Source organism: Bufo bufo, chromosome 3, assembly GCF_905171765.1.
Source record: "Bufo bufo chromosome 3, aBufBuf1.1, whole genome shotgun sequence".
Taxonomy (NCBI): domain Eukaryota; kingdom Metazoa; phylum Chordata; class Amphibia; order Anura; family Bufonidae; genus Bufo; species Bufo bufo.
The window spans coordinates 264,645,843-264,665,480 of record NC_053391.1 but is presented as its reverse complement, the minus strand read 5'-3'; the positions used below and the strand labels follow the sequence as shown (position 1 = coordinate 264,665,480).

Sequence of the window (19,638 nt, the reverse complement as noted above, 5' to 3'; positions counted from 1 at the left end):
GGGCGTGGGTGAACGCACGTGTTGGCGACCGATCAGGCCTGATCGGGCAAACACTGCGTTTTGGGTGGAGGGCGAACTAAGGTGACACTAATACTTTTATAGATCTGACTGTGATCAGTTTTGATCACTTACAGATACTATAAAAGTACAAATGCTGATTAGCGATACGCTAATCAGCGAATCAGTGACTGCGGTGCGGTGGGCTGGGCGCTAACTGACGTTAAACTACCTAACCAAGGGGCCTAAACTATCCTAAAACCTAACAGTCAATACCAGTGGAAAAAAAAAATGACAGTTTACACTGATCACTTTTTTCCTTTCACTAGGTGATTGACAGGGGGCGATCAAGGGGTGATCAAGGGGTTAATTCGGATGATGGGGGTGATCTGGGGCTATGTGTGGTGTTTGGTGGGTACTCACAGTGATCTCTGCTCCTCTGCTGGAACCAACCGACGAAAAGGACCAGCAGAGGAGCAGACAAGCCATTTAACACATCATAATTACTAATATGATGTGTTAGATGGATTGTGATTCGTTTTTTTTTTAATCGCCAGCCTGCCAGCAACGATCATTGGCTGGCAGGCTGGTGATGAACTTGTCCTCTAACTTTTGCCGGCCCGCGATGCGCATGCGCGGGTCGGCTTTGAGCGAAATCTCGCGTCTCTGCGCAGCGCTGCCACCTCCGGAACGCGATCCTGCGTTAGGCGGTCCGGAGGTGGTTAAATGTCCCAATTCACAAAAAGTTATAATTAATTACCGTATTTTTCGCCCTATAAGACGCACCTGCCCATAAGACGCACCTAGGTTTTTGAGGAGGAAAATAATATAATAAAAAATTTGAACCAAAAGGTGTGCTTTTGAACTAATGGTGGTCTGTGGATGACACTGTTATGGGAGCATCTGTGGATGGCACTGTTATGGGGGCATCTGTGGATGGCACTGTTATGGGGGCATCTGTGAATGGCACTGTTATGGGGGCATCTGTGGGTGGCACTGTTATGGGGGCATCTGTGGGTGGCACTGTTATGGGTGCATCTGTGGGTGAGACTGTTATGGGGGCATATGTGGGTGGCACTATTATGGGGGCATATGTGGGTGGCACTGTTATGGGGGATCATTGTGGGGGCATCTGTGGATGACCTATATATAGCATCTTATCTTATGTGTCATCCACAGATCCCCCCCATAACAGTGTCCCTGTGTAGTGAATGGGGGCCGGCATCTGTTTCTGTAATGGCAGCGGGGCCCGGGGCCTGCTTCATTCATAAAGTGGGCGGAGCAGGCATGTGACGTAGTGAGCTACGCCACGAGCGCCCACCCGGCCTCCTGACTGCCAAGAAGTTAGTAGTAAGTAGTACAGCGCTAGATTTAAGATGATTGGAATACTTTAACAATACCCACAAGTTAGATATGATTACCGTATACTACAGTGAGCGGGGCCCGGTGTAGTAGAATACAGTGACTGCACCGGGCCCCGCTGCCATTACAGAAACAGATGCCAGCCCCCAGCCCCTCCTCCCTCTCAGCCTATTCACCGGACGGTCGCAGCATTCGCCCCCATAAGATGCACTTCTATTTTTCCCCCACTTTTGCAAAAAATACGGTACTTCTGTACTGTAAGAATAAAGGCCAATGCATGCAGTGCGTCACGTTACCGCAAAACGAACACGTTAAGTGACCATGAAGAAGCATGCTTTTCATATGCTTCACTATATGGCATGCAACGCACAGTTAAGGAGCGGCAATACTTATACTTTCCATTGTGTTGTGTTCCGCTGTTACAGGGAACGCAACGCCCATGGTTAACCTAGCCTCTCACTGATAACTGATTAAGTAAATATGTTTTTTGCAGGACTAGAGACACTTGTATAACTGAAGGGGATGGATAGTCAATAGTTCAAGACTGAAGCTGTAAACCATTTGAAAAACTGCTGTCATTCAGCTAAGGCTATAAAAACTTGTAAACTCAGATTGTTAGCTTAAACTTTAAACATGACTATGGGATTCTACTAGGGAAATCATTTTTTAAAATAAATGCCCCTTCCCCTGCCCCTTCCTGGATCCTCCCACTGCCCTATCTTCAGCAGAAGATCAGCACACAAAGGAGAAGGCAGCGGCTTCCTAGCCAGTAGTTCTGCGGTAATGACATGTACGTTGCCTTTCTTTCCTTCAAGGAATGTATAAAATACATTTGCATATTAAATACAGAGGAGTCGGAAGTACCAAAAACTTAGGAGTCGGAGTCGGACCATTTATCTACCGACTGCACAGCCCTGGTAGTTAGTACCCACAGGGAGGCTCCTATTTGTTCCCAGGGTGAGGTTAAGCCTGTTAACCTGCCTCCTACCTGACCTGGGGCGTCATTCGGTGGGATGGGAGGAGCTCTCAGGATTAAATAAGAATCCTCTTCCTCTACACCTAGAAGGCTGCTGTCACGGAACCATGAACCAGACGTACAACAAGAGATAAGTGAAAATAAGAAGGCTTTATTGAAAATAAAGCTGTAAAGCAAAAGTCCAAACGGATGGTGAAACCGAGCAGAGTCTTTGCGAAGCCAGAGGTCAGGAACCAGAAGGGTAGTCAGACGAAGCCAGGATCAGGAACCAGCAGGGTAGTCAGACGAAGCCAGGATCAGGAACCAGCAGGGTAGTCAGACGAAGCCAGGATCAGGAACCAGCAGGGTAGTCAGACGAAGCCAGGATCAGGAACCAGAAGCAGCAGCAGTCTTAGAAGCATGTGAACACAAGAGGACCAAGCAAGGAACTGAAGCCACAGACCTCCTATATATATGAGCTAGGCATCCAGCTCCTCCCAGGGGAAGGAGGAGCCGCAGGGTGGAAGGCTACAAGAAACCCAGGACCCAAGATGGCCGCCAGCACATGTCAAACGAAGGAGAGCAGCAAGCAGGTAAGACCATGACAGTACCTCCCCCTCAAGGGCCCCTCCTCCGCGGAGCACAAAACGGTTTCTGAGGGAAGCGTGCGTGGAAGGCTCGGAGCAAGGCAGGAGCATGGACATCTGCGGAGGGAACCCAGGAACGCTCCTCTGGACCATAACCACGCCAATGGACCAAAAACTGCAACCGACCGCGGACCAGGCGTGAGTCCAGGATATTGCTCACCTCATATTCCTCACGATTGCCCACTTGGACCGGACGAGGCCGAGGAACCGAGGAAGTGAAACGATTACACACCAGTGGTTTCAACAGGGAGACATGAAACACGTTGGAGATCCGCATGCCAGGAGGAAGCGCAAGGGCATAGGCTACCGGGTTTACCCTGCGAAGCACTCGGAAGGGACCAACAAAGCGAGGCGCCAGCTTGGGAGTGGGCACTCGAAGGTTGAGGTTGCGGGTGGACAACCATACACGGTCTCCGACCTGGTAGGAAGGAGCAGGCGCTCGTCTGCGATCAGCCTGGAATCTCTGGCGCTGCGCAGAGACCTCAAGGGACTTCTGGATCTGTACCCAAGAAGCACGTAGGACGGAAAGGTGATCCTCCACAGCCGGAATATCCTGGGGAGAGAATACCTCCGGTAACACGGCAGGTTGGAACCCATAATTGGCCATGAAGGGAGACGTCCCAGAGGAAGAGTTCACCGCTGTGTTCCTGGCAAACTCAGCCCAAGGCAGGAGGTCAACCCAATTGTCTTGGTGATCGGAGACATAGCAACGAAGGAATTGCTCCAAGGCCTGATTGGATCGTTCTGCGGCCCCATTGGACTGAGGGTGGTAGGCCGAGGAGAAGGAGAGATGAATCCCCAACTGGGAGCAAAAGGCGCGCCAGAACCTGGACACAAACTGACTCCCCCGATCCGACACAATCTCCTTAGGCAAACCGTGCAACCGGAAGACCTCCCTGGCAAAAATCGTGGCCAACTCTTGTGCAGAGGGTAACTTCTTGAGAGGAACACAGTGGCACATTTTGGAAAACCGATCCACAATCATGAGAATGACCGTATGGCCTCGGGATGCAGGGAGGTCCACAATGAAATCCATCCCCAGGTGTGACCATGGGCGCTCCCCGGTGGCTATGGGTTGCAGAAGGCCCAACGGAAGGTGCCGAGGGGACTTACTCTGGGCACAAACGGAGCATGCCGCTACATATGCGGCGATGTCGGAACGTAGGGAAGGCCACCAGAACAGACGTGAAACAGCCCAGGACAGCTGATTCTTTCCAGGATGCCCCGCGGTCTTGGAGTTATGGTAGGTTCGCAACAACCGAGTGCGCAACTCCTCAGGCACAAAACATCTGCCGTTGGGTCTCCCAGAGGGAGCACCAGATTGAGCCGCCAAAATCTGCTCACCCAGGGGAGAGGTCAGGCTGGTGCGAATGGCGGCCAGGATCTGATTCGGAGGTATGACCGAAGTCGGAATCGACTCCTCCCTGGACAGCTCGGAGTACTGCCGTGATAAGGCATCCGCCCTGATGTTCTTGGAACCGGGTAGGTAGGAGACCACGTAATTAAAACGTGACAAGAACAGAGCCCATCTGGCCTGACGTGGTGTCAATCTCTTGGCCTCAGAAAGGTAGGTCAGATTCTTGTGGTCCGTCAGGATGAGAACCGGAACCACCGAACCCTCGAGCAAGTGCCTCCATTCTTTAAGGGCCTGCACGATGGCCAATAACTCCCTGTCACCAATCTGATAGTTGCACTCCGCGGAAGACAGTTTCCGGGAGTAAAACCCACAAGGAAGCAGAGGACCCTCTGGTGTTCTACGCTGAGACAGAAGGGCGCCTACTCCCGTCTCAGACGCGTCCACCTCGAGGACAAAGGGCAACCCAGGGTTGGGATGCGACAGAATCGGAGCCGACACAAAGGCAGACTTTAGGGCCTCAAAAGCTCGGATGGCCTCGAGCGGCCAGACCTGGGAATTACTGCCCTTCCTGGTCAGATCCGTGAGAGGCTTGGCCAGCATGGAAAAGTCCCTGATGAACTTCCGATAATAATTGGCGAAGCCCAAAAAGCGCTGCAGGGAACGAAGACCACTGGGCTGGGGCCACTGTAAGACAGCCGAAACCTTCTCAGGATCCATGGAGAACCCCTCAGCGGAAATTATGTAACCTAAGAAGGTTACCTGGGATCGGTGAAATTCGCATTTCTCAAGCTTACCGAACAGCTTGTTCTCTCGTAACCGTTGCAACACTCGTCTGACATCCAGAATGTGGGCCTCCATGGATTCAGAATATACCAAGATGTCATCCAAATAGACTACCACACACTGCTGCAACAGGTCACGGAAAACATCGTTGATGAATTCCTGAAAGACTGCGGGCGCATTGCACAACCCAAAGGGCATAACCAAGGATTCGTAATGACCGGTCCTGGTGTTAAACGCGGTCTTCCACTCATCGCCCGCCTTGATCCTTACCAGGTTATATGCCGCCCTCAGGTCGAGTTTGGTAAAGACCGTGGCCCCTTTAAGGCGATCGAACAGCTCGGAAATCAAGGGTATCGGGTAAGCGTTCTTGATCGTGATGCGATTGAGACCCCTGTAATCGATGCAAGGCCTCAACTCACCGCCCTTCTTTTTCACAAAGAAAAATCCAGCCCCTGCCGGGGACGAAGATTTGCGAATGTGTCCGCGTGAAAGCGCCTCCCTCACGTACTCCTCCATGGCCTCATTCTCCGCTACCGACAGTGGATAGACTTTGCCACGAGGAGGAACGGCACCAGATTGTAACTCTATGGCACAATCGTATGGGCGGTGCGGAGGTAGGGCAACCGCGCGCACCTTATCGAATACATCCCGGTACTCCTCGTATTCAGGAGGCAACAGAGAGTCCGAGGAAGTACACAGCAACTTGACAGACCCATGGATGCAACTAGCCCCACACTGCGGTGACCACGAGAGGATCTCGACCGATCTCCAATCGAAAGTCGGATTATGCTTCTGGAGCCAGGGGTACCCCAAGACCACCGAGTAGTGTGGAGACGAAATAACCTGGAGGCAGACCGACTCTCTGTGAACGGCACCAATGGCTATCCCCACTGGAAGGGTCTCATGAGTCACGTGTGGCGGCAGAAGGGGTCTGCCGTCTATCGCCTCAAGAGCCAGTGGGGAACCTCGAGCCTGCAGAGGAATGGAATTGGCGGCAGCGAACACACTATCAATGAACAAACCACCAGCACCAGAGTCCACCAACGCCTGGGTCGTCACCGAGCCCCCGACCCAGGAGAGGACAACAGTGATCAGTGGTTTGTCAACACGGGAAACCGGGGACGAGGAGACTCCACCCAAGATCTGCCCCCGACAGGATCTCAGGGTACGAGCGTTTCCCGGACGGTTCGGACATGCCAACCGAAAATGCCCACCGAGACCACAGTACATGCATCGGCCCTCGCGTCTTCGGAGTGCCCTCTCCCCCTCGGACAGGCGAGCAAACCCCAGCTGCATGGGTTCACCCCCAGACAAGTCATCCCCAGGAGGCGTGGGAGGAGAGGGAGGCACGGGTGGGACAGCAAACGTAGGCACCAATCTGTTAGAAGACCTCCGCAGGTTCTCCTTAAAGGAAGGTCTCTCCCTGAGTCTGGTGTCAATCAAAATCAGGAAAGAAATAAGAGACTCGAGCTCAACTGGTAGGTCCTTAGCTGCAACCTCATCCTTCAAGGCATCCGAGAGACCATGAGAGAAAGCAGCGACCAGAGCCTCATTATTCCAGCCCACCTCTGCTGCCAGGGTACGAAACTCAATGGCGTATTCAGCTACGGATCGTGAACCCTGTCTGATGGACATAAGGAGCTTCGCAGCAGAGGCAGCACGAGCCGGCACATCGAATACCTTCCGAAGAGAAGCAACAAAACCGGAAAACTCGGCAACCACCGGATTGTTGTTCTCCCATAAAGGGCTGGCCCAGGCCAAGGCCTTGTCCGAGAGCAGCGAGATCAAGAAGCCCACCTTTGATCTCTCAGTAGGAAAGGCATGTGGCAGCAACTCGAAATAAATGCCCACCTGGTTAAGGAAACCTCGGCACTGAGTTGGCTCTCCCCCAAAGCGCTGTGGAAGAGGGGCAGAACCGGTCATACCCCGAAACACCGCAGGCGCAACAACAGGTGTCGGGGTAGACTTTGGCGCAACAACCGGAGCGGCAGTAGGAGCGAGCCCAGGAGCGACAACCGACCCATCGGCAACGGGAGCGAAATGAGCCGTGCGTTCAAGCAGGGTTTGCAACGCCACAGCGAACCGACCCAACAGGTGATCCTGCTGATCAAGTCTGGCAACCAGCGTGGGTAGCGAGGATGGCCCTGTACCGTCAGAATTCATGGCTTGGTCCTAATGTCACGGAACCATGAACCAGACGTACAACAAGAGATAAGTGAAAATAAGAAGGCTTTATTGAAAATAAAGCTGTAAAGCAAAAGTCCAAACGGATGGTGAAACCGAGCAGAGTCTTTGCGAAGCCAGAGGTCAGGAACCAGAAGGGTAGTCAGACGAAGCCAGGATCAGGAACCAGCAGGGTAGTCAGACGAAGCCAGGATCAGGAACCAGCAGGGTAGTCAGACGAAGCCAGGATCAGGAACCAGCAGGGTAGTCAGACGAAGCCAGGATCAGGAACCAGAAGCAGCAGCAGTCTTAGAAGCATGTGAACACAAGAGGACCAAGCAAGGAACTGAAGCCACAGACCTCCTATATATATGAGCTAGGCATCCAGCTCCTCCCAGGGGAAGGAGGAGCCGCAGGGTGGAAGGCTACAAGAAACCCAGGACCCAAGATGGCCGCCAGCACATGTCAAACGAAGGAGAGCAGCAAGCAGGTAAGACCATGACAGCTGCCACTTCCTTGATCTTTCTTTCTTCTTATGATCCAGTCTTGTTCTTTTCTGGATCTGAAAGGATCGACTCTGATGAAAATAACGGCTTTCCAAAGGTAATCCTTTTTTCTTATCAGAGGCCTTCTCTAGGATATCATCTAACCCTGAGCCCTTCTCTAGGATATCATCTAACCCTGAGCCAAACAATCTATCTACCATAGATGGCTTTTTGAACTTGCGTCACCTGACCATGACCGAAAAATTTGAAGCTTTTTTTTAAAAATAGGCAAAGAGGCTAAGATTTCTTCCCTTGGGGTACCCGCAGCTAAGTGGTCCTCTAACTGATTAAGCAAGACAGACAGTGTTCTGGCTGTACAGGTAGAAGCAATACTAGGGCGCAACATAGCCGTATTTGTCTCCCAATTTTTTTTTTTATAGACTCTCCGGTTTCTTGTCCATGGGATCTCGTAAGAGTCCCATATCTTGAAATGGGAGAGAGTTTTTTTTAGAAATGTGGGCAACTGGGGAATCAACCTTTGGTGCCTTGTCCCAAAGATTAAACTCCGTCTCTGCAAAATGATATTTTCTTTTAAAGGAGTTTGTTACAGCCATTCTCCTTTCAGAATCTCTACACTCTTTGAATATCAGACACTTAAATGTTATTATGGATCGGGAAGACCCTTCTTTCTTCCAGACCCTGGAACATCTGATCCTGAATGGAGTGAGCTTCCTTTACATCTTCAATATCCATGGTGGCTCTAATGGTCTTTAGAAGACCATCTGTTTCTTCCGAGAGAAACAAAGGTCTACCCGAGCCGTCATCTGAGGAAGCATTGTCCAGATCAGATATTAATTCTCCCTCATCAAGATCAAATGCCACCTCAGAAGTATGGGATCTCTGAGACTTGGATGGAAGTGGGGATTGTGGTGCAATTTTTTAGTCCACTGCCGCATTAACATCCTCCATAATCATAGCTCTTATGGAATCAAGAAAGGAAGGAGACTCCTCTGTAACCACTTTTTCGGTGCACTTCTGACATAATTTTTTAGATTTAGAGGAAAAGGACTTCCTGCAGATGGCGCACTTTCTGTGTCCTGAATTGCCACTGGCTGGTTTAGGTGCCATGTTCTCAGTGCCCAAAGATTTAAATTTAAAAAAAGGCTATAGGGCCATGAATATTTAAAAAGCTACCACTTTCACCAGGGTGGAATTTCACTGCCACCAATAATACCCAAGGAGCAGACTAAAAGACACAAAGGATATCAGAAATAAGTCCCCCAGGGGAGGAGCCTTACCGAGCTGAGGGCAGAGGCAGCGGGATCTCCAGACTTTCTTGCGGCATCAGTATCCACAGGGGCAAGCATGACTGCAGGCGGTAAGCGCACGCTTGCTAAGCCGGCTTATCGCATTTGAATGATTCTGCAGTCACGCTCTTAACATCCCCGGAAGCCGCCGCATTAATGCAAGATTCTCTTGCCCAAGGAGAATCTTGCCTGGTGACATCACGGGTCAGGATCCTGCGCAATTTCCCCTTACCTGGGAATATTGCAAGCCTGAGGATGCCTGCACGCAGGTCTTACTCCGAGGAATGGGTAAGGGAGGTAGGGCGTCCCCGGGGTACCCGTTCCCTGCACCAGTCCTCCCACCTAATGTGGGGAAGAAGCAAGGCTAGGCGAAATAAACATACATTCCTGGCACTGCAGGAGAGGTTCCTACGCATCCCGAGGACAGAAAACAACGACTGAATAGGTAAGGGGAGGAGGCCTTTTAAATCATGTGCTCCTGCGTTGTTTCCTGTCCTGGGGGCAGGGACACTCTCCTGTAAGTGCAGTTGTGGAAAACTTGGTTTCTATCTGGATCCACACCACAGTATAAGATTAATAATCATAATTATTAATTTATATTATTTATTATATGTATTTTTTCTATATTCACAGTAAAATCCGAAAACAAAGGCAAGATAAATAAGGCTACTTTCTCACTTTGGTTGTTAATTCCAGTATTGAGATCCGGCAAAGGATCTCAATACCAGAATTAAACTGATCCATTTTGATTTTGCACATCAGGATGCATATGTTCCGTTAGGAAGTGGTTTTGTAAAATCAAAATGAAAAACAACGGATCCATCACTAAATACATTAAAAGTCAATGGGATCCGTCACCGTTGACTTGCATTGTTTTCACTGCCGGATCCGCTTTTTTTGAACAGACACAAAACAGAATGATGCCGGAACGGAAGACATCCTGATGCATCCTAATCGGATCTCTTTCCATTCAGAATGCATGAGGACTAAATGGAAAAGTTTTTGTCCTGTATTGAGATCCTCAGCCGGATCTCAATACCGGAAAACAACAATGCAAGTGTGAAAGTAGCCTTAGCCTGATACATAAATGAGAACAAAGTACATGTTTACCGAATGCTTCCAAAACAGGATTGGAATCAAGAACTTTACTCTCAATTCTTTCCACTGTCTTGTTGGATTCTTGCAACACACTAGCAGAAGAAACTGCAGTATAAAACTTCATTAGGCATCGAGTTGTCCATGTCTATAAAAAGAAATATAAACCATTTCAGAAATTTCTTCTCAATCTTATAACATCTATCAAGGATCATTATTTCACAGATATATTCCAGCAATGCAAAGAAAAGATCCATTAAAGTGGCTATCCAGCCCCTATAACGCCCCCCCTAATGCCTTGGCCCCTCATACAGGTTATACGTACCCCGCTCCTGCTTCTCACACGGCTGCCACTGCATCTACCCATCACGGATCACGGGGATCAAAACAGCCAGGGACCCATTGGGGGGGGGGGGAAATAGGTCAGCCAATAGCAGGCAGCAACGGGAACAAGCCTCCCTTGCGTTACCCATCACCAGAGCTGTATGGCTGTATGAGGGCCTGTTTTTTTAAGGATTAACTGTAGGTTTTTATTTTTGTGGTACTGTATGTATGACTTTTTGACCAGTTATTCAAATATTTTTTTCTTGGGAAGGAAGGGGGGAAAGAGGTGACTAAAGAACTGTGAATTTTTTATTAAATTTTTTCTGTTACAGCCTTCATCGCAGAGGAATTTTTAGAATTTTAATAGCTCAGACATTTTTGGAAACCTGTTCATTTTTTTTTATTGTTTACATTTTTTATGTAAAATTGGTAAAGGGAGGTGATTTAAATTTTTAGGGGCAAATTTATTATTATTGGCGTTTTATACACCGGTCTTAAGCCCCTGCACTGGCTGTGGATCGCCAAAATTATGTAGAAGTGCAGACTTCTCCATAACGTCAGCGCATCTACTGCCAATTCTAAATGTAAGACAATTTTCTTTCTGTCTTACACTTAGACCATTTTCTACGCCTAAACCAGCATTGGAGAAATGTACTAGTTTTTTTTTATGGAGCCCAGGTACAGACAAGGGCTTCAAATGAAACACTATGAAGCAGCCTCCTGTCGCTCTCTATGACAGGGGCTGCTGCATACAAGCTCCGGCTCCAATCGCCACACAGGGAAGCCGTAGCATACCCAGAAGTGCACGCTTCCGGATACGTCCGGACATGATCTGCGGGTGTCTGCTATATGAAACAGCAGGAGCACACGCCATCTTTAAAGATCCGGGCAGCACCGTACTAGTAAGGAGTGGTCAGGAACTCAGATCAGTTATTGCCCTATACCTGTTTATCATTTTTAGAGATTCTCTGGCACAAGGCAGATGTGGTGCCCATATTCAGAAAGTATAGGCCTAGAACATATAGTTTGTAATTGGATTGAAAACTGGCTGAAGGACAGTGTCCAGAGAGTTGTGGTCAGTGATTCCTATTCTGAATGGTTCCAGATGAAAGGTGGCATAACCTAAGGTTCAGTGCTGGGTCCCTTATTATTTATCAACGATATCGAAAATGCAATTAAAGGGGTTGTCCGTGCTTTTACTGTCAATGACCTATTCTCAAAAAAAGGGCAATTTCCCCTGTTTGGTATGCTGCAATTGTGGTAATATGATCAAAGAGGGAACCTTTTCGCACCCATACACAGGATATATGTGCAGGGTTAATGGATATTATACATGTAGATCCAAGGACGTGATCTACACGATACAGTGTCCATGTAGTTTGACGTATGTTGGAGAGACAAAAAGGGAGAGAATTAATAAGCATAAATGTACGATTCGGAAAAGAATTGTCGACAAACCAGTGGCCAAACATTTTGTGGAGAGTGGCCACTCAATCAATCAATTGAGATTTTGAGTGATTGATTCAGTGGGCAAACTGAGGAGAGGTGGTGACAGGGAGATGATTTTAAGAAAGAATTAAGGTGGATCTATACTTTAAGAACCTTACAACCCCATGGTTTGAACATAGAACTCAATGTAAGTGGTATTGATTAAATGCCATCATCAGTATATAGCCAATTAAGTATAATTGAGTTGATTTTAATTTTATAGTATTTTTCTCTTTTATATTGGGAAAGTGGCATTCGGAACGCCTGTCATGCACGGGTTAACTTGTTACTGCGATGTGAGTGCTAACATCATATTTAATATGTGCCCCTAGACCGCTCAACATATGCCCTCAGAGTACAAGGAGTGGCTTAACAATGTTTGATCTAACTATGATTTCTGTATAGATCCTTTGTTATGATTTATGGTTGGTTTCTATAGTAATAGAGACGCACCTTGCGGTCATATGAGCGGTGATAAATCACGTGATCCGGACATATGTCCGGTCATGTGATTATGTTTTGATGACTTGTTCGGACAGGTGACCGCGATCAGGACATGTGACTATTATGCATTCTCGCGCGAGGAGGACAATTCGGGCATGCGCATTTGGATCAATGAGACGCTAGCGTGGATGTGCATGATGCAGGTGTTCCGTAAGCTACCGCCCCCCTTGTGGTCTTTTTATTGGGTCATTTATGTGACACACACATGAAAGATAAACCACATTGCTGAGTTTTAATGAACAGGTGTTTGTCTGAATAACGTTGGATCACCATTGGTAGATGTCGCTTAGAGGCCGCACTATGTATGATATATATTGTCTATATTCACTCTATATGTATGATTGATAAAGACTACTACTACTTGCTAGTCGAAATGTTGCACCTGTTTTTTATGGACCCACTGAGAATAAATTTCACTTCTGGAGATGCTGCCGTCAATTTGCTTTTTTTCCACTATCCTCAGGATAGGTCATCAATATGAGACCGGGGCGCTGGGCTCACAACTGGCAACCTTGCCGATCAGCTGTATTTAGTGTACACATGCCATCTGACTTCTACCTTCCTGTTCGCCGCTGCTGTCTATGGTCTTTGCAATAGACAGCAGCAGCAGCAGAAAGGAAAAGAGAAGGGAGATAGCAGGTGTGCCCTGCCTACGCCGTCTCCTCATAAAGCTGACTGGCGGGGGTGCCTCCGCCAGTCTGAAATTGATGACCTATCCTGAGGATAGGTCATCAATAGCAAAAGTCTGGACAACCCCTTTAATAGTACTGTTTCTATTTTTTACAGATGACAGCAAATTATGTAGTACTGTGCAGTCGATGGAACATGTCCGTAAACTACAAGCTGGCTTGGACAGGCGTTTGCGACGCAATCTGTGACTTCTCCCCACTTCGGTGAGGAAGGGGATGGGCCGGCAGGCCCGTCCCATTTATCATTTTCTACGCCTGGTTTAGGCGTAGAAAATGGTCTAAATGGTCTAAATGTAAGACAACTAGGAAGCTTACATTTAGAAGCGGCAGTGGATCTGCCGAAGTAAGAAGAGGACTGCACCTTGTTAAAACTGGAGTCTAAAACGCTGGTCTTAATAAACGTGCCCATGAGAATTTGGAAATCAACTTGGCAAATGAGGTTCAATGTGGATAAATGCAAAGTTATGCTTCTGGGTAGTAATAATCTACATGCATTATATGTCCTAGGGCAAGTAACATTGGTAGAGTCATTTATAGAGAATGATTTGGGTGTAAGACACACTTTTCCCATCCAAAAGTGGGGGAAAGTGGCAGTGGATCTTATAGTCCGAATGGTAATTGACCGCTTTCATTATGGAAGCGGTCATCAGCATGCGGGTGGAACGGGGAGGTGAGGGCAGCGTTGCGCTGGCTGTACTCACTCTTCATGGTATTCTTCCGGGTACCACTGTGCACAGTCTCCTGAACGCACACAGCGTCAGGACGTAGAGCAGGGCAGGACCTGGAAGAAGCGGTGTGCCAAGCGGCAAGTCCTGGATCTGAAGCACTGTCCGGAGAAAGCAAAGTAAGTTTATTTATTTTAATGTCTGATCTGAGGTCTGATGTAGTTCCGATGTGAGGCTGATGGGGAGCTGATCTGAGGCTGGGGGTTCCAATCTGAGTCTGATCTGAAGCTGATTTGGGGACTGATCAGAGTCTGATTGGGGCTGGAGGAATCTGATCTGCGGCCAATGAAAACTAGGGAGTCTGATGGGGGGCTGACCTGAGGCTGATGAAGGTTAGGGGCGGTCCGTTTTAAGAATAGAGATTTTATTTTGGGGGTCTCCTGAGGATTGGGGTTCTGATGAGCGTCTGATCTGATGTCCGATGAAGAATAGGGTTCTGCCCTAAGGTCTGATGGAAAAAATTTTTACTTATTTTTCTCCTCCAAATCCTAGGTGTCTCTTACAGACTGCAGTAGGGCTGCAGCTATCGACAATTTTTGTAATCGAGTATTCTATCGATTAATAGAGTACACTAATACAAAAAACTATTTTTGTCCCATTTGAAGCCCCCCTGATGCACCCCTAGAGTAGAAACTCCAAAAAAGTGGCCCCATTTTAGAAACTACGGGATAGGGTGGCAGTATTGTTGGTACTAGTTTAGGGTACATATGATTTTTGGTTGCTCTATGTTACACTTTTTGTGAGGCAAGATAACAAGAAATAGCTGTTTTGGCATCGTTTTAATTTTTTATTTACAACATTCATCTGACAGGTTAGATCATGTGATATTTTTATAGACCAGGTTGTCACGGATGCGGCGATACCCAATATGTATACTTTTTATTTATGTAAGTTTTACACAATGATTTCTTTTTTAAAGCAAAAAAATCATATTTTAGTGTTTCTATAGTCTGAGAGCCATAATTTTTTCAGTTTTTGGGCGATTACCTTGGGTATGGTATGATTTTTGCAGGATGAGATGACGGTTTTATTGGCACTATTTTGGGGTACATATGACTTTTTGATCGCTTGCTTTACACTTTTTGTGATGTAAGGTGACAAAAAATGGTTTATTTAGCACAGTTTTAATTTTTTATTTTTTATAGTGTTCATCTGAGGGGTTAGGCCATGTGATATTTTCATAGAGCCGGTCGATACGAACGCGGCGATACCAAATATGTATACTTTTTTTTTTATTTATGTAAGTTTTACACAATAAGAGCTTTTTTAAAACAAAAAAAATTATGTTTTAGTGTCTCCACATTCTGAGCCATAGTTTTTTTATTTTTTGGGCGATTGTCTCAGGTAGGGGCTCATTTTTTGCGGGATGAGGTTAGGGTTAGACTGGTACTATTTTGGTGGGCAAACGCCTTTTTGATCGCTTGCTGATGTACTTTTTGTGATGTAAGGTGACAAAAAAATGGTTTATTTAGTACAGTTTTTATTTTTTATATTTTACGGTGTTCATCTGAGGGGTTAGGTCATGTGATAAGTTTATAGAGCTGGTGGATACGGACGCGGCGATAACTAATATGTATACTTCCCCCCCCCTATTTTTTACCAATTTTTATTAACTTTATTTGGGGAAAATTACGTTTTTGTTTATTTTTACTTGAAACTTAATTTTTTGGGGGGAAAACTTTATTTTTTCAACTTTTTTTTTCACTTTTTTTTGTCCCACTTTGGGACTTGAACTTTTGGGGTTCTAATCCCCTTTACAATGCATTCCAATACTTCTGTATTGGAATGCATTGGCTGTATGAGTAATACTGTGTGTATTACTCATACAGCTTCCGGCCTGTGAGATCCAGGGGGCTGGATCTCACAGGCTCATCACCGGAACGCAGCGCGATGCCTTCCATGCCATCGGGTCCCCCATACAGCCGCATGGGGACCCGATGGCACGCCTGATCGCCGCCGTAAACCACAGGTAACTTGCCGAACGGGGGGGTAACTTGCCCCGGAGTTGTGACAGGATGCCCGCTGAATGATTTCAGCGGGCATCCTGTCACAATTGACCAGCGCCGCAATCTTTTTTTAAACTTAGGACGTACCGGTACGGGGTTAAAAATCATACAATGCGATTTTCAGACCCCGCCATGATTTCTAAGTGGGAGAACTTGCAAAATCGCAGTGTGTTGAAATACTTCTGTTCCTCACTGTAAAGTTATTAAAGGTTGTAGTTTTATTCATTGATTTTAAACACTTTGTGTCACATTACATCCAATGTTATTTCAAGGCATAGCATGGAATTATATACAGTAGTCCCAACGTTTTGGCATTTTGTATGCCACATTATGCATAATACACTACAGAGAGTATACCACACGCTGCTTTTATATACCTCATACTATATCATAAGTCTCTGCCATATATCTATATTCTAACAAATTAACCCCTTTTTCATTTCCAGATCTTAGCTTCACATATTGCGTTACCTAATATTTATATTTAATTTATAATATTATTTTCCAGATCCCTTGATAAAGGTTATAACTGACCTGAAAAGTCGGGACTACTGAATATAATTCCATGCTATGCCTTGAAATAACATTGGATGTAATGTGACACAAAGTGTTCAAAATGAATGAATAAAACTACAACCTTTAATATCAAGTAGTGTGCCATAGATTTTCTCCTACATATTTACTTATTTCTCTATGAGCACCCACCTCCAAGAGGTGTGCAGATCTCAACAACCAAAATAGTTACCTCACTGTAAAATGACATGTCAGATTTGCTAAAAAATGACTTGGGCAGAAAGGTGAAAAATGGCCCAGTCATGAAAGGGTTAAGGTGGATTTACACGGCCCGAAAATCAGGAATGAACACTCGTTTCCAATAATATACCAGTCTAAAGGAAATGGAGATCACCCCATGAACGATCAAAACACTCATTCTTCAAGTGAAATGATCAGGTACAGAAACCTCAAATCATCGTTCCCGAGCAGCAAATTGTACAGTCTAAACAGCACTCTGCTGCCCGGGAGCAATTGTTTTGTATGGGGACAAGTGATAGCAGCGAACAGAGCTCATCCTCATACTGAGGAGGTAATCGTTGCATTTAAATGCAGCATTTCATCTCCACTTATCGAGCAGCCGTCAGGAGGGAACGCTTCTTTCCCAACAGTCGGCTTCTCCTTGGAGCATTTAAATGCACCCATCATCAATCACTGATAAAACCTCTCTCCTGTACTGATGCTGTTTAAAGGAGGCGGAAAAAAGCAAACATGTAATAATTACAGGTTTTACTGAATCTTTCCCACAAAAAATAAATAAAGCAATCTGCTCAGTTTCTCCTAATCTATAACATGGTTCTTTTCAGATTGCTCTGCATTTTGTGGCGACAGGTCCTCTTCTTTAACTCCTTTGATACCACCTCCGTACATGTACGGCACTGGAGAGATAAGCAAGCATAGTGCCTGCTCGCACGTGCAACAGGCGTCATGGCAGGCGGGCAGAATGGATAAAAATCAATGATTTTTTTATATAAAATGCTTTTTGAGTAAAATATATTACCATCCAAAGGTTATTCCATCATGAAATAAAGATTAGTTTTTTAATCATGTAGAATAAGGCCTAGTTCACACGAACGTGTGTGATCCGTGGCCGTATTGCGGGCCGCAAATTGCTGGCCGCAATACACGGCCACAGTTCCATGTGCATTCCGCATCACGGATGCGGACCCATTCACTTCAATGGGTCCGCAAATCCGGAATTGCGGAACAGCCGCACGTAACAGGACCACTCGGAAGCACTATGGAGTGCTTCCGTGGGGTTGCGTCCCGTACTTCCGTTCAGCAAAAAGATAGAAAATGTCCTATCTATTTGCGGAACGGGCGGATCGCGGACCCATTAAAGTGAATGGGTCCGCGATCCGATGCGGCTGACCTACGGCCGGCGATCGTACATTGCGGACCGCAGCACGGGTCACACACATTCGTGTGAACTCGGCCTAAGGCTGTACGTGGACTCCCATATTGTTGAATGGATTAGGCAGTCGCTGAGGGACAGACAACAGAGGGTTGTAGTCAATGGAGTATATTCAGACCATGGTCTTGTTACCAGTGGGGTACCTCAGAGATCTGTTCTGGGACCCATATTGTTTAATATCTTTATCAGCGAAATTGCAGAAGGCCTCGACGGTAAGGTGTGTCTTTTTGATGATGACACAAAGATTTGTAACAGGGTTGATGTTCCTGGAGGGATACACCAAATGGAAAAGGATTTAGGAAAACTAGAGGAATGGTCAAAAATCTGGCAACTAAAATTTAATGTTGATAAGTGCAAGATAATGCACCTGGGGCGTAAAAACCCAAGAGCAGAATATAAAATCAGTGATACAGTCCTAACCTCAGTATCTGAGGAAAGGGATTTAGGGGTCATTATTTCAGAAGACTTAAAGGTAGGCAGACAATGTCATAGAGCAGCAGGAAATGCTAGCAGAATGCTTGGGTGTATAGGGAGAGGCATTACCAGTAGAAAGAGGGAGGTGCTCATGCTGCTCTACAGAGCACTAGTGAGACCTCATTTGGAGTATTGTGCGCAGAACTGGAGACCATATCTCCAGAATGATATTGATACTTTGGAGAGAGTTCAGAGAAGAGCTACTTAACTAGTACATGGATTGCAGGACAAAACTTACCAGGAAAGATTAAAGGACCTTAACATGTGTAGCCTTTTTGTTTTGGAGTTAAGCTATATCCGCCTCCCTTCAGGTGCACTGGGGGAAGGAAGGACTGTTCCTGCTCAGTAAAGCTAAGTTGGTTTTTGTTTTCTTGTGGTTGTCTGTCTAGGCTGTTAGAGAGACGCCAGCCCCCTCCAGGTTCTGAGGGAGCAGGCTGCCTCTTTCCCCCTTTAACCATCTTAGGGATTTTAGGGTATTTTCAGCCTAGTCACAAGGACACGTTATTCCCACCATCAGGGTATAAACGTGGGCATAGAAGTCTAGGGAAAGCTGGTCGGGATTTGTCAGGAGGTGACCTTTATCCCTAGCTTCTTGCCTAGACACTTGTTTGTTTATTTTCTGTGTATTTTGTATCCTGTCCGCCGTGACATTATAACCCGCCAATACCTTGACTACCATTTCTCAGCGGTTTTGAGATGGAGTCAATTGAGGTGCTAGTTGATCGCATGCATATCACGACCGGCGTGCCGATCACATACGTGACGCAAAGGGAGGGAAAATGGAAGGCCCTGTCCAAGGGAGAGGGAAAGGTGGTGACCCCTAACTCACCTTGAGGCTGGCACCTGACTGCCCTGACGTTCCTAGACGGGTTTCTCACCCGTACGCCGATCCCTGGCTTTCCCTAAGATGAGCCCTAAGTAGTGAATAGGGCAGTGGGAACACTAGTCCTCACCACTAACACTAAAGGAAAAAAACCAAGGAGAGGACAGACAATACAGACAAAACATATAATCCCAGGTGGGCAACAAAAGCGGACAACAAAAGTCCAACAGGGATCCGGAGGGTAACGCTCTGGAATGACACCCAGGAATCACAGCTACACAGCTCCAGTGGGTCAGTATAGAAGTCCAGGCAGGAAGCTCTATATCTGGCAACCAGAGAAGTGGGAGGGAGAATATAAGGAGGTTGGGAGTGACGGACAAGAAACAGCTGAGGAGAAGAAGCTACGGATCCCTGAGTGAGACAAAAAGGATTGCAAGGCAAACACAGAAAGCTACCATTAAGAAACAGTGCGATCTTTAGACAAAGAG

The 19,638-nt window shown here is 46.7% G+C and overlaps 1 protein-coding gene across 4 annotated transcripts in view; it reads right to left on the bottom strand.

Annotated features, from left to right (window-relative positions):
* The window catches only part of MYO19 (myosin XIX), a 1,002,409-nt gene that overhangs the window by 716,553 nt on the left and 266,218 nt on the right, over positions 1–19,638 (bottom strand). For all 4 annotated transcript variants that reach the window (XR_005777529.1, XR_005777530.1, XM_040424125.1 and 1 more), the window contains exon 5: positions 10,167–10,299. Coding sequence is in view for 2 of the 4 variants with exons in the window: in XM_040424125.1 (XP_040280059.1) it covers positions 10,167–10,299 (133 nt within the window). In the remaining 2 variants the exon portion in view is untranslated. The remainder of the gene's footprint in view (positions 1–10,166; positions 10,300–19,638) is intronic.